The 19,946-nt window shown below is 59.6% G+C and overlaps 3 protein-coding genes across 8 annotated transcripts; 2 read left to right on the forward strand and 1 right to left on the reverse strand.

Annotated features, from left to right (window-relative positions):
• Positions 1 to 878: 878 nt before the first annotated feature.
• GNG13 (G protein subunit gamma 13) lies at positions 879 to 3,493 on the forward strand. 3 transcript variants are annotated; one of them, XM_032704432.1, is made up of 3 exons: positions 879 to 1,274; positions 2,301 to 2,423; positions 2,992 to 3,493. In XM_032704432.1, the coding sequence occupies exons 2-3, from the start codon at positions 2,326 to 2,328 to the stop codon at positions 3,095 to 3,097; spliced, it is 204 nt and encodes a 67-aa protein (XP_032560323.1). In that variant the 5' UTR covers positions 879 to 1,274; positions 2,301 to 2,325; the 3' UTR covers positions 3,098 to 3,493. The 3 variants fall into 3 exon arrangements, with proteins under 3 accessions (XP_032560323.1, XP_032560324.1, XP_032560325.1); XM_032704433.1 differs by having other exon boundaries at positions 2,309 to 2,423; XM_032704434.1 differs by lacking the exon at positions 879 to 1,274 and adding an exon at positions 2,071 to 2,123.
• A 39-nt stretch (positions 3,494 to 3,532) lies between these two features.
• CHTF18 (chromosome transmission fidelity factor 18) lies at positions 3,533 to 14,392 on the reverse strand. Of its 3 annotated transcripts, none has more exons than XM_032704431.1 (22): positions 14,278 to 14,392; positions 14,026 to 14,178; positions 13,764 to 13,890; positions 13,470 to 13,644; positions 13,295 to 13,384; positions 13,104 to 13,156; positions 12,769 to 12,904; positions 11,998 to 12,210; positions 11,775 to 11,872; positions 11,289 to 11,412; positions 11,021 to 11,154; positions 10,275 to 10,368; positions 10,097 to 10,195; positions 9,732 to 9,862; positions 8,934 to 9,096; positions 8,572 to 8,796; positions 8,345 to 8,494; positions 7,751 to 7,881; positions 5,954 to 6,092; positions 5,003 to 5,113; positions 4,246 to 4,303; positions 3,533 to 3,786 (listed from the first exon to the last, which is right to left on the reverse strand). In XM_032704431.1, exons 1-22 carry the CDS (start codon positions 14,366 to 14,368, stop codon positions 3,650 to 3,652), a joined length of 2,832 nt encoding a protein of 943 aa, XP_032560322.1. In that variant the 5' UTR covers positions 14,369 to 14,392; the 3' UTR covers positions 3,533 to 3,649. The 3 variants fall into 3 exon arrangements, with proteins under 3 accessions (XP_032560322.1, XP_032560320.1, XP_032560321.1); XM_032704429.1 differs by having other exon boundaries at positions 13,295 to 13,414; positions 14,278 to 14,379; XM_032704430.1 differs by lacking the exon at positions 4,246 to 4,303 and having other exon boundaries at positions 13,295 to 13,414; positions 14,278 to 14,379.
• Positions 14,393 to 14,579: 187 nt separating this feature from the next.
• RPUSD1 (RNA pseudouridine synthase domain containing 1) lies at positions 14,580 to 19,592 on the forward strand. Of its 2 annotated transcripts, XM_032704422.1 has the most exons (7): positions 14,582 to 14,666; positions 15,452 to 15,643; positions 15,735 to 15,858; positions 16,488 to 16,590; positions 16,671 to 16,772; positions 16,965 to 17,218; positions 18,275 to 19,592. In XM_032704422.1, the coding sequence occupies exons 2-7, from the start codon at positions 15,462 to 15,464 to the stop codon at positions 18,467 to 18,469; spliced, it is 960 nt and encodes a 319-aa protein (XP_032560313.1). In that variant the 5' UTR covers positions 14,582 to 14,666; positions 15,452 to 15,461; the 3' UTR covers positions 18,470 to 19,592. The 2 variants fall into 2 exon arrangements, with proteins under 2 accessions (XP_032560314.1, XP_032560313.1); XM_032704423.1 differs by having other exon boundaries at positions 14,580 to 14,666; positions 16,965 to 19,592.
• Positions 19,593 to 19,946: the final 354 nt, after the last annotated feature.

The raw sequence follows: 19,946 nt of genomic DNA on the forward strand, positions 1-19,946 counted from the left end.
ATATATGGTATACATTTGATCATATCTGCATACACAAATACATGGAATAGGAATATATATTTTCCACTGCTATGCATATTTTATATACATATATTTGTGTGTGTATGTATGTGTGTATATATATATATATATACACTCGACTTTATATATGTATATGCACATATAATATAATACAGTATAATATAATACAGTATAATATAATATATTGTATCATGGAATGAGATGGCATTTAATGTCCCTTCCAACTCAACCCATAATTCTATTATTTCATATACATATATATATATATATGTGTGTGTATGTGTATGTTGCAGAGGGGACAAACTCCTGTAAGGCCACAGGTCCAGGAAAAAGGAGCTTTAGGGACTGTATTTGGACAATTTGCATTGTGGAAACCTTGTTTTGTTTTGTTGGTTTTTTGGTTTGTTTTTTTTTTAAGCAGCAAAGTTTACCTTAAGTTTAGTTTTAACGTGTTGTTTAAAGAAGGGGGGGGGGTGGGAGAGGGGCGTCACTTCTTTGTGGTTTCACATCAATTATCTTGTTTTTAATCAGTTCCCAACTGTTCCAGGGTTTTGTCCCTCCCTATAAATCCCACATCGATATTTTCTGAACGTTGCCCTTTTCCCCTTGTGCTGCCCCTGCCCTTTCACCTGCCATATGTTCTGTCCCAACTGCTCACTTGGGCCACTTACCCCTCTTCTATAGTCCCTCTTTTTTTACCCACCCCCTCCCCAGGTGCCCCCCAGCCTCTCCTGCCCCTCCAGCACCAGGAAAGCGGGAAGAACCACAACATCCAGAGGCAGCAGAGCGGGAAAGCCTCGGAGGGCCGGCTTTGGCAGGGATGCTGCCGGGGATGCAGGCAGGGACAGGGGGAGGGATGCAGGGCCTCCCGGGGGTTCCGCTGTGTCCCACCACACATCCCCTCCCTCCTCGGGGCCCTTCTGTCCCTCAGGGGTGGGGGAGGGCAGCGATAACCCCAATTTGGCAGCTCGGCCGCCGGGTACCAGGGCTGTGCTTCCATCCCGGGCGCTCACGTTCCGCGGAGCCAAATCCCCCGGGAGCAGCGGGGGGAGGACGCTCCCATTATCCGGCTCCTGCCGTGGCGGAGGCAGCTGGACCAGCCGTGCATTAATAGATTACACAGAGGATTTGGACTCGCCAACATCCAGGGAAGCGCTCTCGGGAGGGACTCGGGCAAGGCCAGGGCGGCTTCCCGAGCCCGCGGCGACGGACACGGCCCCGCTCCCATCCCGCTGACTCCTTCCCCGGCACAGGTAGGTACAGGGCTCGCTCCTGGCGCTGGGATGCTGCCGGGATGGCTGGAGCAGGGCTGGGGACCCTGGTCCCCATCTGTCTCCAGGGATCAGAGCCCGGGGAGGCCGGAGCGTGGGGCTCATCCCTCTCCCGGCTGATTTTCGGGGGATGCTCTGCAGAGAAGCAGAGCTGGGGCAGCCCGGGCGGCTGCCAGGCTGTGCTGGAGCAGGGCTGGCATTGAGCTGTGCCGCGGGGAGGGTGGATTTCGTCCCCCTCCAGCACCCCCAGCCCTTCCCTGACCTTCTCCCGAGGGCTGCAGCCTGTCCAGAGGTGCAGGACGGGGCGTGTGGGCATCCTTGGGCATCGTCACTCGGGGAGGGTCCAGAGGGTCTGGGGCCGTGGACAGGGGAGGGTCCCCTCCTGCCACCGATTTTTGGGGTGGCACAGGGACACAGGTGCTCGCAGAGGGTCTCACAGTGCCTGTCCTGCTGCCTGTGCCCCATCGGCTGCTGTGCCTCACTGTCCCCACCAGTGCCCCCCCAGGGCCACTGCTGTGGGAAAGGGGGGCCAGGGGGGTTTGCCTCGCTCCCCAAATCAGTGCTCCCCATCCCTGTGAGCCATTTCCAGGGCTGTTCGCACCCAAAATCCCTCCTGGGCCGCTGGGATCTGTGATCAGGCAGGAAAAGGACAAACACCCCCCTCCCCTCCCCAAGCAGCCTCCGGGGGCTGTTTGACACTCCCCACCCCGAGCGATGCCACCATCCAAATTTCAGTCAAATCTGGCTGGTTCCCTGGGTTTTGCATGTGCCCCTGGGCTACAAGAGAGGGGGGCACTGGGCACCTGCCCCGTGCCAGCCTCATACCCACAGGTAAGAGCAGCCTCTGCCTCGCCAGAACAACCCCAAAATCTCCTGGAGCCACCAGTGAGGTTGGAAACCTCCCCCGGGAGCGTGGTGACATCTGTCCCCATCCTGGGGGACCCCTCTTTGGGGGTGCAGAGTTGGGGAGGTCAGGGCAGGACCCAGCCCCACTGTGCCCATTCCCAGCCCCACAGGGCCCCTGGATCCAGCCATGGATGAGTGGGACCTCCCACAGTGGAAGAAGGAGGTGGAAAGCCTCAAGTACCAGCTGGCCTACAAGAGGGAGATGTCCTCCAAGACAATACCTGAGTGAGTGGGTGCCCACCTCCCCCCCTCCATCCCATCCTCCTTCCCATCCCTGTGCCCTCGGGAGCAAAGTCCGGCTCTTCTCCACCCCAAACGTCCCCCCTCAAATCCCCTGGGGGGCCCCAAATGAGATTTTCTCCTTTGTGGCTCTTCAAACCCTTCAAACCCCAGCAGCAGAAACCCACCAGTGTCCCCAAAGCCCCTCTCTCTGTTCCTCTCCACAAAACCCCCCTGTGCCAACCCCTTTCCAGCCACCCAAGCTCCAGGGGAGCCACAGGACCCCCTGGCACCCCGGGAGCCCCTAATGTGCAGATCCCCTCTTTCCAAAAGACTTCAACCTGTAAAACCAAGCCATGGGTGGAGATTTTCCCTCCTGGTTTGCCCCTCTCTGCTCCCTCAGCATCATTCCCAATGGATCAGGGTGCACCCCGGGATCGCTGCCACCAGAGCAGGATTTACCCCGGACACTGAGCCCCCCCTAATTCCCATTTGGCTGCCACACAGCCCCCACCCTACACCCCTTAAAGCTTTGAGCAGGGGCTGTGCCCACCCCTCCTGTCCCTCTCCACAGGTTTGTGAAGTGGATCGAGGACGGCATTCCCGAGGATCCCTTCTTGAACCCGGAGCTGATGAAAAACAACCCCTGGGTGGAGAAAGGCAAATGCACCATCCTCTGAGGGGTCCCCCCTGTGCTGCCCCTGCTGAATGTACTTTTTTTATTAGTTAGTTCCAATATGAGAACCTGAACAAAACCCTCACAACCCTCACCTGTCTCCTTCTTTTTAGTAGTAGAAGTGGTTTTATATTTGGGGGGGACACGAGGGGGGCAGAGTGGGAGGGACAGGAGCAGCAAAGGTTTCTCTGGGGTTTTGCTGCAGCTTCATCTCAGACCTCACCCAGCTCTGCCACCAAACAGCAACATTTTGCAACTTGTAAAGAAAATTTTTATAAAGAAACCCTCATTTTCAGTGATTTTAAATACTTTTGTATACTGTAGGATATCTCATTTTGCAGCAAAACAGGCATAATATGACAACTAAAGGTTTATTAATAAACAGAAAAATACTTCATTATTCATTTTTTTAGATACATTTTATTTCCTTATTTTTTTTAAACAAAATAAGTCGGTGATAAAAAAAAAAAACCTAAACGAAGATCATGGACACAGGGGTTAGAGAGCCAAAATCCAGCTGCTCCCTTGAGTTCCAACCCTGATTTCCTGGCTCCAGCTAGAGCAGGTCCCTGATGTAGATGTTCCTCCTGACAGCGTTGGAAACCCCCTCGTTGAAGCGGAACCACACGTCGCTCTTCCCCACGGCCTTTCCCATCTGCTTCTCCAGGGACTCCTCCTTGGAGGCCTGAGGGGCTGCAGGGGGGGAAAATCCACCTCAAAAACTTGCAGAAAACCTTAAAGTCACAACCCGTGCCCAGGCTGGAGGGAGAGGGGGAAATCAGGGAGCTGCTGCCAGGAACGGGGGGGTTGGGAAGGGCAGAGCTGATGCTCCCATGTCCTGCAAACCCTTCAGCACCCAGAATTCCATTTGGATGGTGCCAGAACCCATGGACTTGCCCACAGGACCCCCCCCCTGCCCGTTGTTGTGGGGTCTGTTCACCCAACTCCCCCTCCTCACCCCACTGATGTCCCCGGGGATGGAGCTGAGGGACAGAACCCCTTTTTGGGGTGGGCATTGGGAATGAAAGGACTCCCTCCAGCAGCAGCCACGACCACCCCATCCCTCTGCCACCCACCTGTGCCACCCCCTGTCCCCTCTGTCACCCTCCCAGGGCTGGGACTACCCATGGCCCCCTCATCCCTGTCACCCACCCGGGGCTGGGGCTGCCTGTTTGCGCTGGAGCGGCCGCCCGAAAAAATCCACCTCGGGCTGTGAAAGGCAAAGAGCAGGAGGTGAGTTGGCTCTGCAGCACCTGCACTTCCAGCTCCCCTTTGGAGATGGCCAAAAAGAAGGGAAGTTCCTGTCTGGGCAAGGCTCAGTCACCCCAGGGCGGTTCCAGGTAGAGCAGGAGCCACATGCAAATCCCACAGGAAGGGCCAGTGGGCTCGGGAGGATGCAAACAGATTCAAATCCGGGGGGGGAAGGCAAAATTTCAGGGTGATCATGCTAAAGTCGGGTTTTACAGCCAGCCAAGGGCTGGAAGCTGAGCCCTGGAGAGGGGCAGTGGCAGGGAACCACCTCTGCTCCCCTTGGCCGCTGTTGGGATGCCCGGGGTGGCATCAGTGGACCTCTCATCATGGCATCAGTGGATGCACCTCTCCACAGCTCCCGAGTAGCCCTCCTACCCTGCAGCTTCCACAGAGCCCAAATTCAGCTATTTCAACCCAAATACCCAGATCTCTTTCCTCCCCCAGCCCTGAAAGCTTCACAGGGCAAGTCCATAACGTCACCCAGATCCACTCGGTCCCAAAGCCGCAATCCCAGCGATGCCTTTGCGGGACACACGGTGCTCAGCTGGGCTATTAAAAGAAAGTGGGCTAAAAAAATTAGACTCCAGTGGAGCCAGTGAGTGTTTGGCAGCCCAGGGAAGCGCTGGTGGGAAGTGGGACAGGACCTGCAGCCCCTCACCTTGTCCTCCACCGTCGCCCTCTGCACGATGTGCTCCAGGCGCTGCCGGTGGTTGGGAGTCCCCGACGGCCTCGTGTCCCCTCGCTCCTCACCGAGGCCATTCCTGGGATCCTGTGGGGAGGAGAGACCTCAGCAAGGGACCCCTCGCAGTGTCTGAGCTTAAGGTTTGGGTATGAAGCACCTGCCACCCAGTTGTCACTCATCCCAGCCACCCCCTCTATTTGCTGCTGGGTTTGCAACATCCCGAGGGCTCGGACAGGATTTTTCCACCATTTTCTGCCTCGCAGCAGCTCGTGGGATCAGCCCCAGCTGAGGTCCCTTTCCTTGGGACTTGGCAGTAAACAAGGAGCCTTCAGAGTTGTTTTTGCAGTATCTCTTTGCCCCACACATCCCCCGGGAGCTCTGCTCCTGCAGCAAGGGGCTCTCAGGGATTAATTATCCCCATGGCACCGGGGCAGGCATCAGCTACATCCGAGACGTTTCTCAGCCTTTTCCACCTCCTCCTGCCTCCAGGAGGGTTTTGGCAGTGGGCAGAGTTAACTCTGCTCCTCCTGGGGCCTTTGGGACCTATGGAAGTGAAGTGGGAAGGACAGGTGCAGGCAGGGAAGAGCAGACACACACAAACCGCAGCCAAACGGACCCAAATTCCCTCCTAAAATTCCCACCTCCTCACAACCCTCCTCAGAGAGCTGGAGGGTCCAAAGCTTCAACTCACAACGAGCATTTCCTTCCAGAACTCCTGCAGAGACTGGGGCTCAGCCCCCCAGCACAGCTGTGCTGCCCAGAGGCAGATGTGCAGGCCAGGAGCTGCGAGGGGGGGTTAATCCCGGATTTCCATTCGCAGAGCGAAAGCCACCGGCTGCTTTGGAAAACCCACGTCCCCACGCCATCCCTAAGGATTTTATCCACATCCACGGCCCTGCCACCCCCCCAGAGGTCCCCCCTCCCTACCGGGTTCCGTGCCTGCAGCACAGCCTCCGTCCTCCTCATCTTCTCCAGCTCGATCTCCCTGGCAATGAGCTGCTTGGCCTGGTAGCTGAGCTGCCTCCGGGCCGGCAGCTCTGGGAAGCGACACACGTCCTCCACATTCCTGCAGCATGGACAGGGGGGAGCAGGGAGCACAAATCAATACTAAAAATAACCTGCATTATGCAACCTGGCAGGGCACAGGGAGCCCAGTCACCCCCTGGCACGGCCCCGTCCACCTCTGACCGTGATCCTGCCTCAGTTTCCCCAGGGCTGCCCTCTCCTGGGTGGAGCCAGGGGCTGAACAGGAATGCAGGAGGGATTAGGGAGTTTTAATCTTGGTTTTAAGGCAACAAGAGGAAAGAGCAGCGGGGCTGTGCTGAACAGATTGCCCTGAAAACACCACGGGCACAGCACAGCCCGGGTACGAGTGGCACCACGACCCTCCCCCGGGGAGCTGGGTAATGGAAACACAGCCAGGAACAGTAACTCTGGAGCATCAGAGCACTTGGGTCCTGAACAGGGCTGGGGCACCAGCTCTGGAGTTAGGCCTGTTTCAGTACAGCATCATCCCCAGTTGAGCCAGTCCCTCTGCCAGCTCTAAATATTTCATATTTATTCAATATTCTCGCCCTTAAAATAAAGGGAGCAAAGTCTCCTGTCAGCTGGTTCTGCAGTCATTTAGAAATTAGCTGTCAAATCAATGTTTTAAGAAGTTATAAAGAGAAAACACAGGTTTTGCTGTTGACAACAGCTTTGTTTGCCAGAGAGATGCTGGGATGCAATTTCCAGATGCCACTGGGATGTGACGCCCCCATAGTCCCCATCATTTTATGGCTGGACTCGATGATCTTGAAGGTCTTTGCCAGTTTTGATTCTGTGATTCTGTGCACAGCCAGGGAATAGGCTCAGAACTCACAAAACAGGCAGAGTAAAGCAAAGTAAAGCCAAAAAGTGGCTCCCGATGTCCCACGGTATCCCCATGGCCATGTGGGGGTGGCATGGGGGGGACAGCAGAGGATGGATCCCTACAGCCCCCACCAGCCTTTCCATGAGGAACAAACCATACTAAAGCAGTTCACTGTAATTCGACAGAGCTGCTTGATTAACAGAGGCTCATTACTGTAATTAACTCTGCCCAGGAAGGCATTAACGTTGGGCCTCGCTGGGGCCACGTCTGTGCTGCCTCTCCAAAGGCTCCCCAGAGTTTCTGGCTCTGGGTGTGCTCAGAGCAGAGCCACAGCCAGGTCAGGCAGTGGCCAAGTTGGTAATTTATAAATGAACCATGGTGACAGTGACCTCCTCTGTGTGATGAGCTCAGGTGCACCAGCTCTGTCCTCTGGTGGCTTCAGTCCCTCTGCCAGCTCCAGGGAGAGCCAGAGGCAGCTGCTTCCTTTCCTTTAATCCCATTAAATCTAAACCAGTTCTGCTCCAGCCTCAGCCCAAGGGAGTGGTGGGGCTGCTGGACCATGCTGGGGATGGAGCAAAGCCAGGAGTTCCACCTCCTTCCTGAGCTCTCTGCTCTTATTATCCCAGAATCATCATGGAATCCTGGAATGGTTTGGGTTGGAAGGGACCTTAAAGCCCATCCAGTCCCACCCCCTGCCATGGGCAGGGACACCTTCCACTAGCCCAGGTTGCTCCAAGCCCCATCCAACCTGGCCTTGGACACTTGCAGGGATGGGGCAGCCACAGTTTCTCTGGGCAACCTGTGCCAGGGCCTCCCCACTCTCCCAGGGAAGGGTTTTGAGCCCCACCCCTCCCCTTCCCCTCAGCACTCACGGATCCAGTTTGTAGACGTACTGGCCCTCGGGCAGGCGCTCCTGGTGGTAGGTGAGGTTGTAGGCCAGCATGGTGCTGATCAGCTCTGCCAGCTGCTGCTTCTCCTTCTGGCTGTAGAGCTGAGTGTTCACCTGGCAGGGAGGGCAGAGCATCACTGACCCACAGTCACTTCTGAACACACAAACAGCCCTCAGCACAGAGTTTGTCTGTGTGAGGAGGGACAGTCAATACCCAGGGTATTCACACAGGTTTAGTTCCCTCCTAGGGACACACATCCTTCCCAGAGCAGGGTGCAGCGACTCAGGTGCTGGAAGGGGACTGTGACAGCTCCCCAAAGCCCTGCTCAGCCAAACCCACCCCAGGTGGGGTCCAAGACCCCTCCACACAGTCAGGTATCTCAGAATCACGTGCTCAGCTTCCCTCCAACTTCTGCATCACCTGCAACATCAACTCAGCCCCGAATCTGGGACAGAAATTTGGGATAGCTCAGCCTGGGCGATGCAGCCCAGGAGATGTCTGTCCCCCAGCGCTCAGGGTGAGGTTTGCAGGGGGAACACATCACCCAGGCAGTGAGGAGGGGTCAGGGGCACTCACAGGCCGCAGTTTGGGGGCGATGATGTCCAGTAGCAGGCACAGCACCTCCAACACCAGCACCCGCTGCCCCGCGCGGCTCCGGGCGCCGGGCGCGATCCCCGACACCATGGACACCACCAGGTTCTGCATGTGGGTCAGCTTGGCCAGGGCCTGGGGACGGGGCAGGGACAGCTCAGCCACCGTGTCCCACGGGGCACAGGGCTGCCCCCGTGCCCCCCGGGCCTTGCCTCGTGCTGGCTGCTGGGGTAGGCCAGGCGGGGGATGGCGGAGCCCGCGAAGAGCAGGTGGAAGGTCACGGGCAGGAAGGGCAGGTAGCGCAGCAGTTGGAAGCTCTGCCCGTGCAGCACGGCCCGGCCCAGCAGGTCGGAGAAGCAGAGCCACTCCAGGGCCAGGCACACGGAGCCCAGGCTGGAGTCCCGCACCCTCATGGACAGGAAATTCTCGTGCAGGCCCTGGAAGGGGATGTGGGATTACAGGGCTGGAGGTCAGTGGATGGTCCCACCAGAGCAAGTCACTGGCATTCTGAGCTTCCCACTGAGCTCCAGCACAACACAGGAAAGGGCCTGGCTCTCCCCCTGGCTGCTCTTACCTGGGCGAGCTTCTCCTGCTCCCCTGAGGAGACGGCGAGGTGCAGGATGTGGTGGAAGCGCTGGGAGGAGGAACTGAAGCCAGAGGAACCCCCAAAGTGTGACAGGTCCTCATCACCCCCCAGGAGCTGGGCTGGCAAAGAGGGGTCCATTCCTATCCTGTGCCTGGGGGGAGCCCAAAGGGAAGAGTTGAGGGTCTCCCAGTGCTGAAGGGATCAGCAAGGAATATTTGGATCTTTGTAAACTGAAGGCAATGCCAATGTCAAATTATTGGCAGCTAAATGGAATGGACAAAAACTATCCAGAATGGCTTTAAACTGACAGAGGGTGGGTTTGGTTTGGGTATTAGGAAGAAATTCTTCCCTGGAAGGGTGGTGAGGTCCTGGCACAGGTTGCCCAGAGAAGCTGTGGCTGCCCCATCCCTGCAAGTGTCCCAAGGCCAGGTTGGACGGGGCTTGGAGCAACCTGGGCTAGTGGAAGATGTCCCTGCCCATGGCATGGAGTGGCATGGGAACCAGATGATCTTTGAGGTCCTTTCCAAACCAAACCATTCCAGGATTCTATGACTGATACAAATCTGCTGAAGAAGCAGCTCCAGGACCCTTCAGGTTTCTCCACCCCAGGTCTTGCAAGGAGATGATGGAATCACAAAAATCACAGAATCTTGCTCCAAACCCCATCCAACCTGGCCTTGAACACTTCCAGGGCTGGAGCAGCCACAGTTTCTCTGGGCAACCAAAATAACCAGGAAGCAGCACACCCCAAGCACCCAGCCAGACCTAACAAATCACTCCTTTTACCTCTGCACCCTCGGGAGCTGGAAGATCTCCTGCCAGATGGAGAAGAGCCCCTTGTTTTGGTCCTTCAGGCCAATCTTCATCGTCTGCACCATCTGCATGTTCAGCTCCTTCTGCCCTCGGCCGTGCAGGAACTGCAATGGGAGTGAGGGGCTGGGGGGACGGGCACAGAGGGAGGGGGGATCCCCACAACTCTGGGGATCCTGGACACAGCAGCGCCTCCCTCTTCCTCCATGTGCAGGGTTAAAATAGCACAGGGGACAGGGGGGATATTTTCGCGATCTGCCTAGGACAGAGTTCTTTCCCCTCCATCCCCATCTGAGTCCAGAGCTGTCTGTGTCCCCCAGGCCCCCCCATGACCCTGGTACCTGCAGGGTGTTGATGCAGGAGCGGATGTCATTCTCCGTCTTCTCGCACAGGGCCAGCAGTGCCCCCATGTCTGCCCGCATTCCCTGCTGGAGGGCGATCTGTGGGAGCAGGAGAGGGGGGTCAGCAGGGAGGGATGGCCAGCCAGGGGGGTCAGGGGGGCCCTCAGCTGTGCCCCACCTCGCTGAGCCGCTGGGTGAGCCGGGAGGGAGCCGTGCGGGGGAAGTGGAGCAGGAAGGATTGCTGCCGGAGCGGGCGCAGCGCGGGCACGTACCTGGGGAGGGAGCACAGGGCTCTGAGTGGCCACAGCAGGGCAAGGAGGACAGCTACTAGCCATGGAATCATTCAGGCTGGAAAAGCCCTCTAACACCACCCAGTCCCACCGTTCCCCAGCGCTGCCAAGGCCACCACTAACCCACGTCCCCATGTGCCACATCCACAGGGCTTTTAAATCTCTCCAGGGTTGAGGACTCCACCCCTGCCCTGGGCAGCTGTGCCAGGGCTGGACAGTCTTTTCTGTGAAGGAATTCTCCCTCATATCCAACCTGACCCTCTCCTGGCACAGCTGGAGGCCATCCCCTCCCATCCTGTCCCTTGTTCCCTGGCAGCAGAGCCCGACCCCCCCCCCGGCTCCCCCCTCCTGTCAGGGAGTTGCAGAGCGTGAAGGTCCCCCCTGAGCCTCCTTTTCTCCAGGCTGAGTCCCCCCAGCTCCCTCAGCTGCTCCTGGTGCTCCAGACCCTTCCCCAGCTCCATTCTCTTCCCTGGACACGCTCCAGCCCCTCAAAGTCTTTCTTGTCATGAGGAGCCCAAAACTGCCCCCAGGATTTGAGGTGCTCCACTCAAAGGGAGACACCAACAGCCACCACCTCCTCACTCAGGGCAGGGTCTCAGCTCTCCATCCCCCCACACCCACAGGTGACACTCACTGGTCGTTGCAGATGCAGATGATGGGCCTGAGCAACAACCCACCCTCACGTTGCCGCCTCCGGCCCACGCCGGCCTCTCCCTCTCCCTGCACGTCCTTACGGTGGATGATGTTCAGCAGCACATTGATGGATGCCTTGGGGAAAAAAAACAAGGGCAGAAGGGATGAATTCTTACCACTGAGAGGCAAGAAACAGCTCGTGGAGCAGGGGGTGAGCTGCTAATGGGGGAGCAATGAAGGGGTTAATGCCAAAGGTGGCCGGGGCTCACCGCGGGCGCGCCGTCGATCTCGTCGATGATGAGGCAGTTGGGCTTCTCGCCGGCCCCCAGCACAGACCTCATCTGGGTGGCAGCTTCGATGCGGGTCTTGAACACCTCGGGGCTGCGGTCATCGCTGCAGGGAAGGTGTGCCAGGTTACTGTGGCATGGGGTTGGCTCTGGCACAGGATCACCTCCAGCACGGGATCATCTCCAGCATCACCCACAGGACACCATCAACCCTGGGACACCATCACTTTTGGGACAGCATCACCTCCAGCATCACCCCTGGGACACCATCACTTTTGGGACAGCATCACCTCCAGCATCATTGCTGGGACAGCATCACCCCTGGGACACCATCAACCCCAGGACACCACCACCCCTGGGACAGCATCACCTCCAGCATCACTCCTGTCACCCCCAGGACAGTGTCACCCCCAGCGTCCCCTCTGGCCTGGCAGCACCTGCAGCAGTGCTGGGCTGGCAGGGCCTCACCTGGCGTTCATCTCCACGGCGTTGTACCCCGCGTGCCGGGCAATGACGTGGGCCAGCGTGGTCTTTCCCAAGCCAGGAGGGCCACAGAGCAGGGCTACCTGTGGCACAGAGGGCAGGTCAGCCTGGCAGGGCTTCCTCTAGCTCCCACCAAGGAGGGAATGCCCTGCTCCTCACCCTGCTGGCAGGATGAGGGGACGCCCCAGCACGGTCCTGTCCTGCTCACCTTGTATTTGGGTCTCTTGTGCTGGTCCAACTCAGCCTCCAGAATCTCCTCTGTGAGCTGGACCTTCGTTTTCCACTTATTTGGGTGCTCCTTGGGATGGCTGAACGGGGGGTGAGCTGCAGTGCTGGGCTTGCCCTTCTTCACAGCCTTCTCCTTCCCAAACACCACTGTGTCCCAGAGCTTGAGCCACTTCAGAAGGCAGCGGTTTGTGTACTGCAGGTGGGGGGAAAGTGGGAAAAATCCATGGAACCTCAGAAGGATCAGGCTGAGGACAGAGGAAGGCTCTCCTCCATGGGACAGGCTGCTCAGGGTTCCACCTGGCATCTCCTGGGACAGCATGGGAATGGTGTTTCCCTTTCCAGCTCAACCACCACCCCACAGGGGAACCCAGGACAAGTCACATCGGCCCCATCCCTGCTGTCCCCCCTCTGTCCTGGCTCAACTCAGCACTTCTCAGCCTCTTCCATCATTTGCAACTCCCTAAAAAACTTCTGATATTCCAAAAAAACCCCCCAAACTAGGCCACAATTCCTGGCTAAAGTTCTCCCAGTCTTTTTTGTCTTGTTCTGGTCAAGTTTCCCAATCTCTTTTGTTAGAGAGCCCACAGCCTCCAGCTGAAACACTGCCATCCCAAGCTCTCCAGGACTCAGGACTGCTCCCAGGAAGGACCAACACTTCCAAAGGCAACACCATGATCCCACAGCATAAAGGAAAAGTTACAGAGGTGCTAAACCCCCCAAGCCCAGGCCTCCCCTTCTCCCAGCACCTCACATCATCACTGAGCAGCTCCATGTAGCGCCGGGGGGTGAACTTGTCCACCCAGAGGCAATGGGAGGCAGATTCCTCCTCAGGATCCATGTCCCCACCAGGATCCAGGCTCTCCGTGCTGGGCTCACTCTCAAGGCAACTGCAAGAAAGAATTAACTTGCCCCAAACCACCCAGGGAAGGGCTGGGAGTTACACCCAGATTTCCCACGCTGAGCATGACAAAGGCAAAGAGGATCCTCTGCTCGTAGGTCCCAAAAATCTGGACCCCGTGGAGTATCTTGGGAGGCACATCAGGCAGCATGGCAGGGATAGGATGGGATTTCATCCCAACATCTCACCTGTTTATGATCTCTGTCAGCTGCTGTGACACCTTCTGAACATGCCTGAGACGCTGGAGCACAGAGAGAGGGAGAGCAGGGTCAGGGATACTCCAGTAACCCATGGCTGGGGGAAACAGGGATTTGGGAGCCAGTCCTGTGGCATCAGGAATGGCAGGGAAAGATGGGAAGGTCAGTGTGAGATGTGGTACCTCTTGGTCCACTTGTTCCTTCAGGTAGGAGAAAGGCACCCCCAGCAGGTGGAGTGGCCTCCGTGCATTCCAGCCCAGGGAATCCGGGAGCTGTAGGGACACAGCACAAACAACCCCCTCCTGAACCAGCTGGAGAACACAGAGAAGCAAACCCAACCTCGAGAGCCCTCCTCACCTCCACCCCTGTCCTGCAGGGATCATCCCTCAGCACCAGGAAGACCCTGGTGCCCTGGGTGGAGGTCACATTGATATAATCCTCCAGGATGGGGGGTCTCTTGAGGACCCACTTCTTTTCAGAGGGTGGTGTGGTCTGCAGGGGGGTCATGCCGCTCATCTCCAGCTGGTTCGAGCTGGAAAACACCAAATTCCTTTAGCAGGGGTGAGGAAAAGGGCCCTTGAACCCCTTGAAGGTGGGGGCCAAGGGCCCTTTCCCTCGTCCCTGCTAGAAATGGGGTTCAAAGTGGCCAACCTGGTATTCTGAGGAGCAAGAGGTGCCTCTGAGCCCCCATCCCAGGAGACATCAGCAGCCAACTCATCGTCTGCACCAAAATCGAGCTTCTTCACAGCCTCCAGGCGCTGCCGCTTCGGCTTCGGGGCTGGGAGAGACGCCGGGGAGGGGGGAAGAGGAGCACCATGGCTGAAGGAGGGCGGTACCGGGGATGCTCCGCGCCCGGCATCGCTCGGGGAGGGGGGACAGGGCCCGGCAGCGCCGGGGACCGAGTCAAACCTACTGCGGGGTCCGGCCGGTGCTGGGGACCCGGCGGGGGCACAGCCCCGCTCCCTCTTCCTGGAGTGGGAGTCCCCGGTGGGGTCGGGCTCCTCCGGCGGCTGCTTCCTGCCCCGGAACTGCGAGACTTTGGGGCCGGCGGGCGGGGACGGGTCATCTGCAATAGGGGTCAGAGCTCCGGTGAGCGGCCACGGGCGGCCCTGCCCTCCTCCCCCCGGCCCCCCGGTGGCGGGCCCGGCCCGGCAGCAGCGCCCACCTCCGAGCTCTGCCAGCACCTCCAGCTCGGCGGCGAAGCGCTCGTAGAACTCATCGTCGGCAGCGCCCTCCGCGCTCTCAGCGCCCGCCATGGGCCGCGCACGCCCCGCCCCGCCTCGCCCCGCCCCCCGCCGCCGCCGCTCATTGGCCACGGCCGCGCCGGGCGGGGGCGTCCGCGCCGCTGATTGGATGCGGCGTGCGTCCCGGGCCGGCGGGGGCGGCGCCGATTGGACGCGACGCTCGGCCCGGACCGGCGGGGGCGGCGCTGATTGGACGCGACGCTCGGCCCGGGCCGGCGGGGGCGGCGCTGATTGGACGCGACGCGCGGCCCGGGCCGATGGAGGCGATGTAGCCGCGGCCGCCCCGGGAGCGCCCGGGACGGCGCCGCAGGTGGGGCGGGGGTGGGAGCGGGGCTGAGGTCTCAGAGCGGCGCGGGTCCCCTCTCCCGGGTCCCCTTCCCAGTGTCCCCTCCCCAGTGTCCGTGTCCCTTCCGCCGTGTCCCCGCCGTCGCGTCCCATGTCCCCTCCCCAGCGCCCCGTGCACCCAACCGGAGCCGCCGGGATCGCGGCTCGGCTCCAGCGGGGAGCGCGGGGAGGCCACGCGTGACACCGGGACGGGCATGGGCGTGTCCCGGGGCGCGGGGACGGCGGCGGAGCTGTGCGGTGTGACAGCGGCGCGGCTGCGGGACCGCCACGGCGGGGGCTGTGTCACCGGGACCGCTGTGGGACCCGCACCAGCTCGGGGTGACACCAGGGGGGCTGCGGGACACATGGAGGGTGACATCGGTGTGACACCGGTGAGGCTGCGGGACATGCAGGGTGACATCAGTGTGACAGCAGGACATGCGGGGTGACACTGGTGTCCCTCTAGGCCCAGCAGGGTCACAGCGGTGTTGCTCTGGGACTCACACAGCCCGACACTGATGAGGCTGAGGGACCCATGCTGGGTGACACTGGTGTCCGTCTGGGCCGAGCAGGGTGACAGTGGTGTTGCTCTGGTCCTGTGCAGGGTGATTCTGGTACCACACAGCACCAGTACCTCTCCAGTCCTATGGGGTGCCCCACTCCCTGCCCTGCTCCCAGCCCGCCCTGCCTGGGTCCTGTCACTGCCCAGGGTGCTGTCCCGCCCCTGTGATACCCACCCCTCTCACCCCCATTCCCATGTCACTCCCGCAGGGCGCTGGCCATGGAGCCAGGCACCATCGACAACCTGTCCATCCTGTACCAGAGCTCCGACTTCATCGTGGTCAACAAGCACTGGGACATCCGCATCGACAGCAAGATGTGGTACGAGACACTGACCCTGCAGAGCCAGCTCCGGCACCGCTTCCCCGAGCTCGCCGACCCCGACACCTACTACGGCTTCAGGTGAGTGACCGGGCACCCACCCGGGCTGTGCCCTCGGCTGGGGACACCCACAAGTTCCCCAGGATGTTCCTGTGCCCCGTCTCCTCCCCAGGTTCTGCCACCAGCTGGATTTCTCCACCAGCGGGGCCCTGTGTGTCGCTCTCAACAAGGCGGCGGCGGGAAGCGCCTACAAGTGTTTCAAGGAGCGGCTGGTGACCAAAGCCTACCTCGCCCTGGTGAGCCTGGGCCTGCTCGGGGCCGCCCTTCTGGGTGGGCTGAGCATCTCTGCTGGGAGGCTGAGGGAGCTGGGGTTCAGCCTGGAGAAGGGAATGCTCCAAGGAGACCTCAGAGCCCCTTCCAGTGCTTTAAAGGGACTCCAGGAGAGCTGGAGAGGGACTTGGGACAAGGGATGGAGAAACAGAACAAGGGGGCAGGGTTAGATGGGATATTGGGAAGGAATTTCCCCCTGTGAGGGTGGTGAGGTTCTGGCACAGGTTGCGGCTGCCCCTGGAATTGTCCAAGGCCAGGTTGGACGGGGCTTGGAGCAACCTGGGCTAGTGGAAGATGTTCCTGCTAATGGGTTGGAACTGGAACTGGATGAGCTTTAAGGTCCCTTCCAATCCAAACCATTCCAGGACTCTGTGATTCTATGAATTGCAGCTTGGTTTGCTTCTTGCATCCATCTGGACACGATTCTGTGCCACGTGCTCTAGGAAAACCCTGCTGGAGCAGGGAGGTTGGACTGGGCGTCCCCACTGTGGACTCTCCCAACCTTTCCCGTTCTGTGATTCCATGATTCCTGGCACTGTGGGGTTGGTGAGGAGCACGTGCCAGGGCTCAGTTTAAACCCCCTTTCTGCCCCCAGGTGAGGGGCCACGTCAGCCAGAGCCGGATGATGATCCGCTATGCTATCGGGAAGAACACCACGGAGGGCAGGACCCACATGATGTGCATCGACGGGACAGAGGGTGAGCCCCCCTTCCCTGCACTGCCCAGACCCCTTCAGCCTCGGTGGGGGATGACAAACCCCCTTTGGATCTCGTTGCAGGCTGTGAAAATCCCAAGCCTTGCCAGTCGGAGCTGATCGTGCTGGAGCACGGATCCTACAGCGGAGACCCCGTGACCAAAGTGCTGCTGCAGCCCCTGACAGGTGGGGGTTGGGGTCGGGGCTGCAGCTCTGGGGGGCTCTGACGTGGAAGCAGAGCCTGCAAAGGGATGAGGGAAGCTGAGAACCGCCGGGCTCAGGGGGGGCAGGTGTTACCTGGTGCGTTGTCACCTCGCGCGCTGAAGGAGGGATTCAGGGATAACCTGTCCGTGATCCCTCCACTCCTGCTCTCCCCAGGGCGGACTCACCAGCTGCGGGTTCACTGCAGTGCCGTTGGTCACCCCATCGTGGGGGACTTCACGTACAGCCTGGGCCAGGACAGCAGCCCCTACAGGATGATGCTCCACGCCTACTACCTGCGCATCCCCGCGCGCGGGGAGCTCATTGAGGTGTGCGCGCCCGACCCCTTCGTCCCCGCCATGGACGGCAACTGGGAGCCCCAGCACATCACCCGCCGGCTGGAGGACACCATCCAGGAGCTCAAGGACAAGGTGACGCAGGAGGAGCAGGAGCAGCAGGGCCAGGAGGCCGTGGGTGGTGGCGCGGAGGAGGAGCAGCCCCGGAGCGAAGCCGGGAGCGCGGAGCCGGAGGAGCAGCGGGCGCGGTGCCAGCAGTGGTTGGCAGAGTGGGCTCTGGAGTGAGCACGAGCCACGTCCCAGCGTTTCCGGCTCCATCTTTGTCCCAGTGGGTCCCCTCGGAGCCCAGCGCTGACTCCACGCCTGCACCTCCTGTATGCCAAGGCTTCCCTCGCTCACGGGGCTGGATTAGGCACATTGATCAGCAGTTAGGGCGGGGTTGGTTTTTAATGTCCATCATCCAGCTGGCCACGGGATGCCCCTTCCCCAGTTCCAGGCCTCAGCAGCAGAGTCAGTGTCACACACCAGCTTAGAGTGACCCCAAAGCTTCCCATCCCTGTCCTGGGGCTCGGGCCCAGCCAGGGCAGCACAGGCACTGCCTTTGCCATGACATTCCCACAAACCCTCCGTGCTTGGATGCTGACGTGCAGCCCAGCCCAGGGAGGGGAGGACATGCCACGAGCAGCTTCGGTGTCCGTGTCCCCCATTCCCATTCCCTTCACTCCAGCTGCTGCACTCACTGGCACACGTGTGGGAGGTGGGACATTGGGGGGCTGGAGCAGAGGCTGGGGGCACCAACAGCCCCCCAGTTTTGGGGTACTCCAGGTGTTTGGCCCATGGAAATGTGCTGGGATGGGCACAGGAGAGGTCCCTGCCTGGCACCAAAGTGCTGCCCATCCCTGCCCCGCACTCCCTTCCTCCCTCAGCCCTCCCATGGGGTTTTTAAAGGTTTGGTGAAGGTGAGAGAGTTGATACAAACAGATTTTAAACCTTTTTCAATTTTCTAGGGGAAGAATCTAGTCTTTTAGGGGTTGTAAAATACGGGTGGTCTCAGAAATGAGGTATTTTTAGTATTTCTGTGGTCGGAGAGCCAGCAGCCCAAAGCTTTTTTAATGGATTTTATTATTCCTTCTACTGGCATTGCCTTTCCTGCTTTTATCCTGGGGGTGGGTGTAACCCCTGCTGAGACAGGTCAGAGGACATGAGCCCCTTGCTGCTCACCTGGACAAGTCCTGGCTTGATCCCATGGTGTGGCTCCTGGTCCCATGGTGTGGCTCCTGGTCCCATGGTGTGGCTCCTGGCTGTCAGGTTTCCAGAGGGTGCCAGAGGCAGGTCCTTTGGGTGGACAGTTTGGGAAGGCTCTGGAGCAGTAGGAAAAATGGATGAAGCTGAAAGAAAGACTGATGTGGTGGCTCAGCTCCGCTGGCGCTCAGCTTTGCAAGATTCCAAGAAGAGTTTCTCTGGAAGTGCCCTTGCTTTGCTGGTCATCCTGCTTTGCTTTCCCTTTCCGACCCTGCTCGTCCTCTCCAGCCTTTGGAGGACATTTGGAAATGAGGAGAACAGGACAGCTGGGGAGGGACAGAGGGGCTGGAGCCCACTGCACACACATCCCCATCCCGGGGGCGTCGGACCATCAGCGCGTGCCCAGAGCTGTTGTCACCCCACCAGCCCCAACCCACGGAAAATGCATCTGACAGGGGTTTCACACAACTGAGATTCCCACTCTGAGGGGGAATAAAATGTCACAGCTCTCTCCCCGTGGTGAACACACCCTGCAAGGTCACTGAAACCCCGGGGGGAATTGCATCACCCACCCTTTGTGTCCCTGGGTGCAAGTTCACTGTGCTTTTGTGTCTTGGTGGGGATGGCTCTGAGGTGCCAGCCCTGGGCTCCTGAGCTGGTGGCAGAGGGCTCGGGGTGGGTTGGAGGAGCAGGAGACCCATCTCCTTCCTCCCAAGCCCCCTCCCTGCCCATCCCATGTCCCAGGAGTGGCCGGGAAGGGAGAGGCAGCCGCGGGCAGGTCCCGGAGCTGTAAATTACTGTCGTGAACCTGTTTGCCAAAGAATGAAGGGGGGTGACGTGCACGGGAGGTGCTGAAAAGTGCCAGGGGAGATTTGCATGTCACAGGTGGGACACAGCCTGCCCTTCCCACTGGGAACATCCGGGATGGGGTGGATCACTGGGGTGGGACGTGGGGACACTGATGGACCATCCCTGCTGGGGGCTGTGTGGAGGAGCCCCCTCCCCAGCACCCATCAGCCTTCGTGTGCTGCACTTATACCCAACACCACAGAGACCAGAGATAAATAGGTGTTTTCCTTACCCTGCAGAGAGTGTTTTCCAGGTGCCCTTCCCGGCATCCCGTCCTGCTCCCTCCTCTCTGCCGGCACTGCCACGGGGCGTTGGCTGCGAATCCCCCGGTGCTGGGGTGTGTGTTGTGATGTTCTGTGCACTTGGCAGTACCCGTGTCGTTGCCTCTCACTGTATTAAACGAGTCTCTGCCCTTCGCCCCCTGTGTCTCAATCCAACGCGGCTCCGGGGGCTTCCAGGAATGAGCCCGGACCGGCCCGGCGGGACCGGCCCCGGGGCTCCAGCCCGGCCAGCCTGCTGTGCGAGCACCGCACCGCGGGGTCCATCCTCCCCCTGCTGGAATTCCCGGCCGAAACCACCGGGATGAGCGACCCCAGAGCCCTCCCGGGTTTAGGAACAGAGGTGACCGAGGATGGTGGAGGCAGCTGAGGCAGATGTCGGTGCCACATCCTGTCCCCTGCCCGTCCCTGCCAGCTGGGATTGTCCCAAGCAGATGAGAAAAGCTCCTAATTTGGGAACACTATGTCTTTCCCTGGCAAGGAGGTGGGGAGCA

This window comes from Chiroxiphia lanceolata, chromosome 16, assembly GCF_009829145.1.
Source record: "Chiroxiphia lanceolata isolate bChiLan1 chromosome 16, bChiLan1.pri, whole genome shotgun sequence".
Lineage (NCBI taxonomy): Eukaryota > Metazoa > Chordata > Aves > Passeriformes > Pipridae > Chiroxiphia > Chiroxiphia lanceolata.

What these genes read in the sequence shown, in the direction of transcription:
- GNG13 (XM_032704432.1), top strand. Translation starts at nt 2,326, where the DNA reads ATGGATGAGTGGGACCTCCCACAGTGGAAGAAGGAGGTGGAAAGCCTC. An exon ending in TCCTCCAAGACAATACCTGA is followed by an intron (nt 2,424 to 2,991) that starts GTGAGTGGGTGC and finishes CCCTCTCCACAG; the next exon opens with GTTTGTGAAGTGGATCGAGG.
- CHTF18 (XM_032704430.1), bottom strand. Translation starts at nt 14,368, where the DNA reads ATGGCGGGCGCTGAGAGCGCGGAGGGCGCTGCCGACGATGAGTTCTAC. An exon ending in AGCACCGGCCGGACCCCGCA is followed by an intron (nt 13,891 to 14,025) that starts GTAGGTTTGACT and finishes CGTCTCTCCCAG; the next exon opens with CCCCGAAGCCGAAGCGGCAG. An exon ending in AGATCGACGGCGCGCCCGCG is followed by an intron (nt 11,155 to 11,288) that starts GTGAGCCCCGGC and finishes TTTTTCCCCAAG; the next exon opens with GCATCCATCAATGTGCTGCT.
- RPUSD1 (XM_032704422.1), top strand. Translation starts at nt 15,462, where the DNA reads ATGGAGCCAGGCACCATCGACAACCTGTCCATCCTGTACCAGAGCTCC. An exon ending in GACACCTACTACGGCTTCAG is followed by an intron (nt 15,644 to 15,734) that starts GTGAGTGACCGG and finishes TCTCCTCCCCAG; the next exon opens with GTTCTGCCACCAGCTGGATT. An exon ending in GCTGCTGCAGCCCCTGACAG is followed by an intron (nt 16,773 to 16,964) that starts GTGGGGGTTGGG and finishes TGCTCTCCCCAG; the next exon opens with GGCGGACTCACCAGCTGCGG.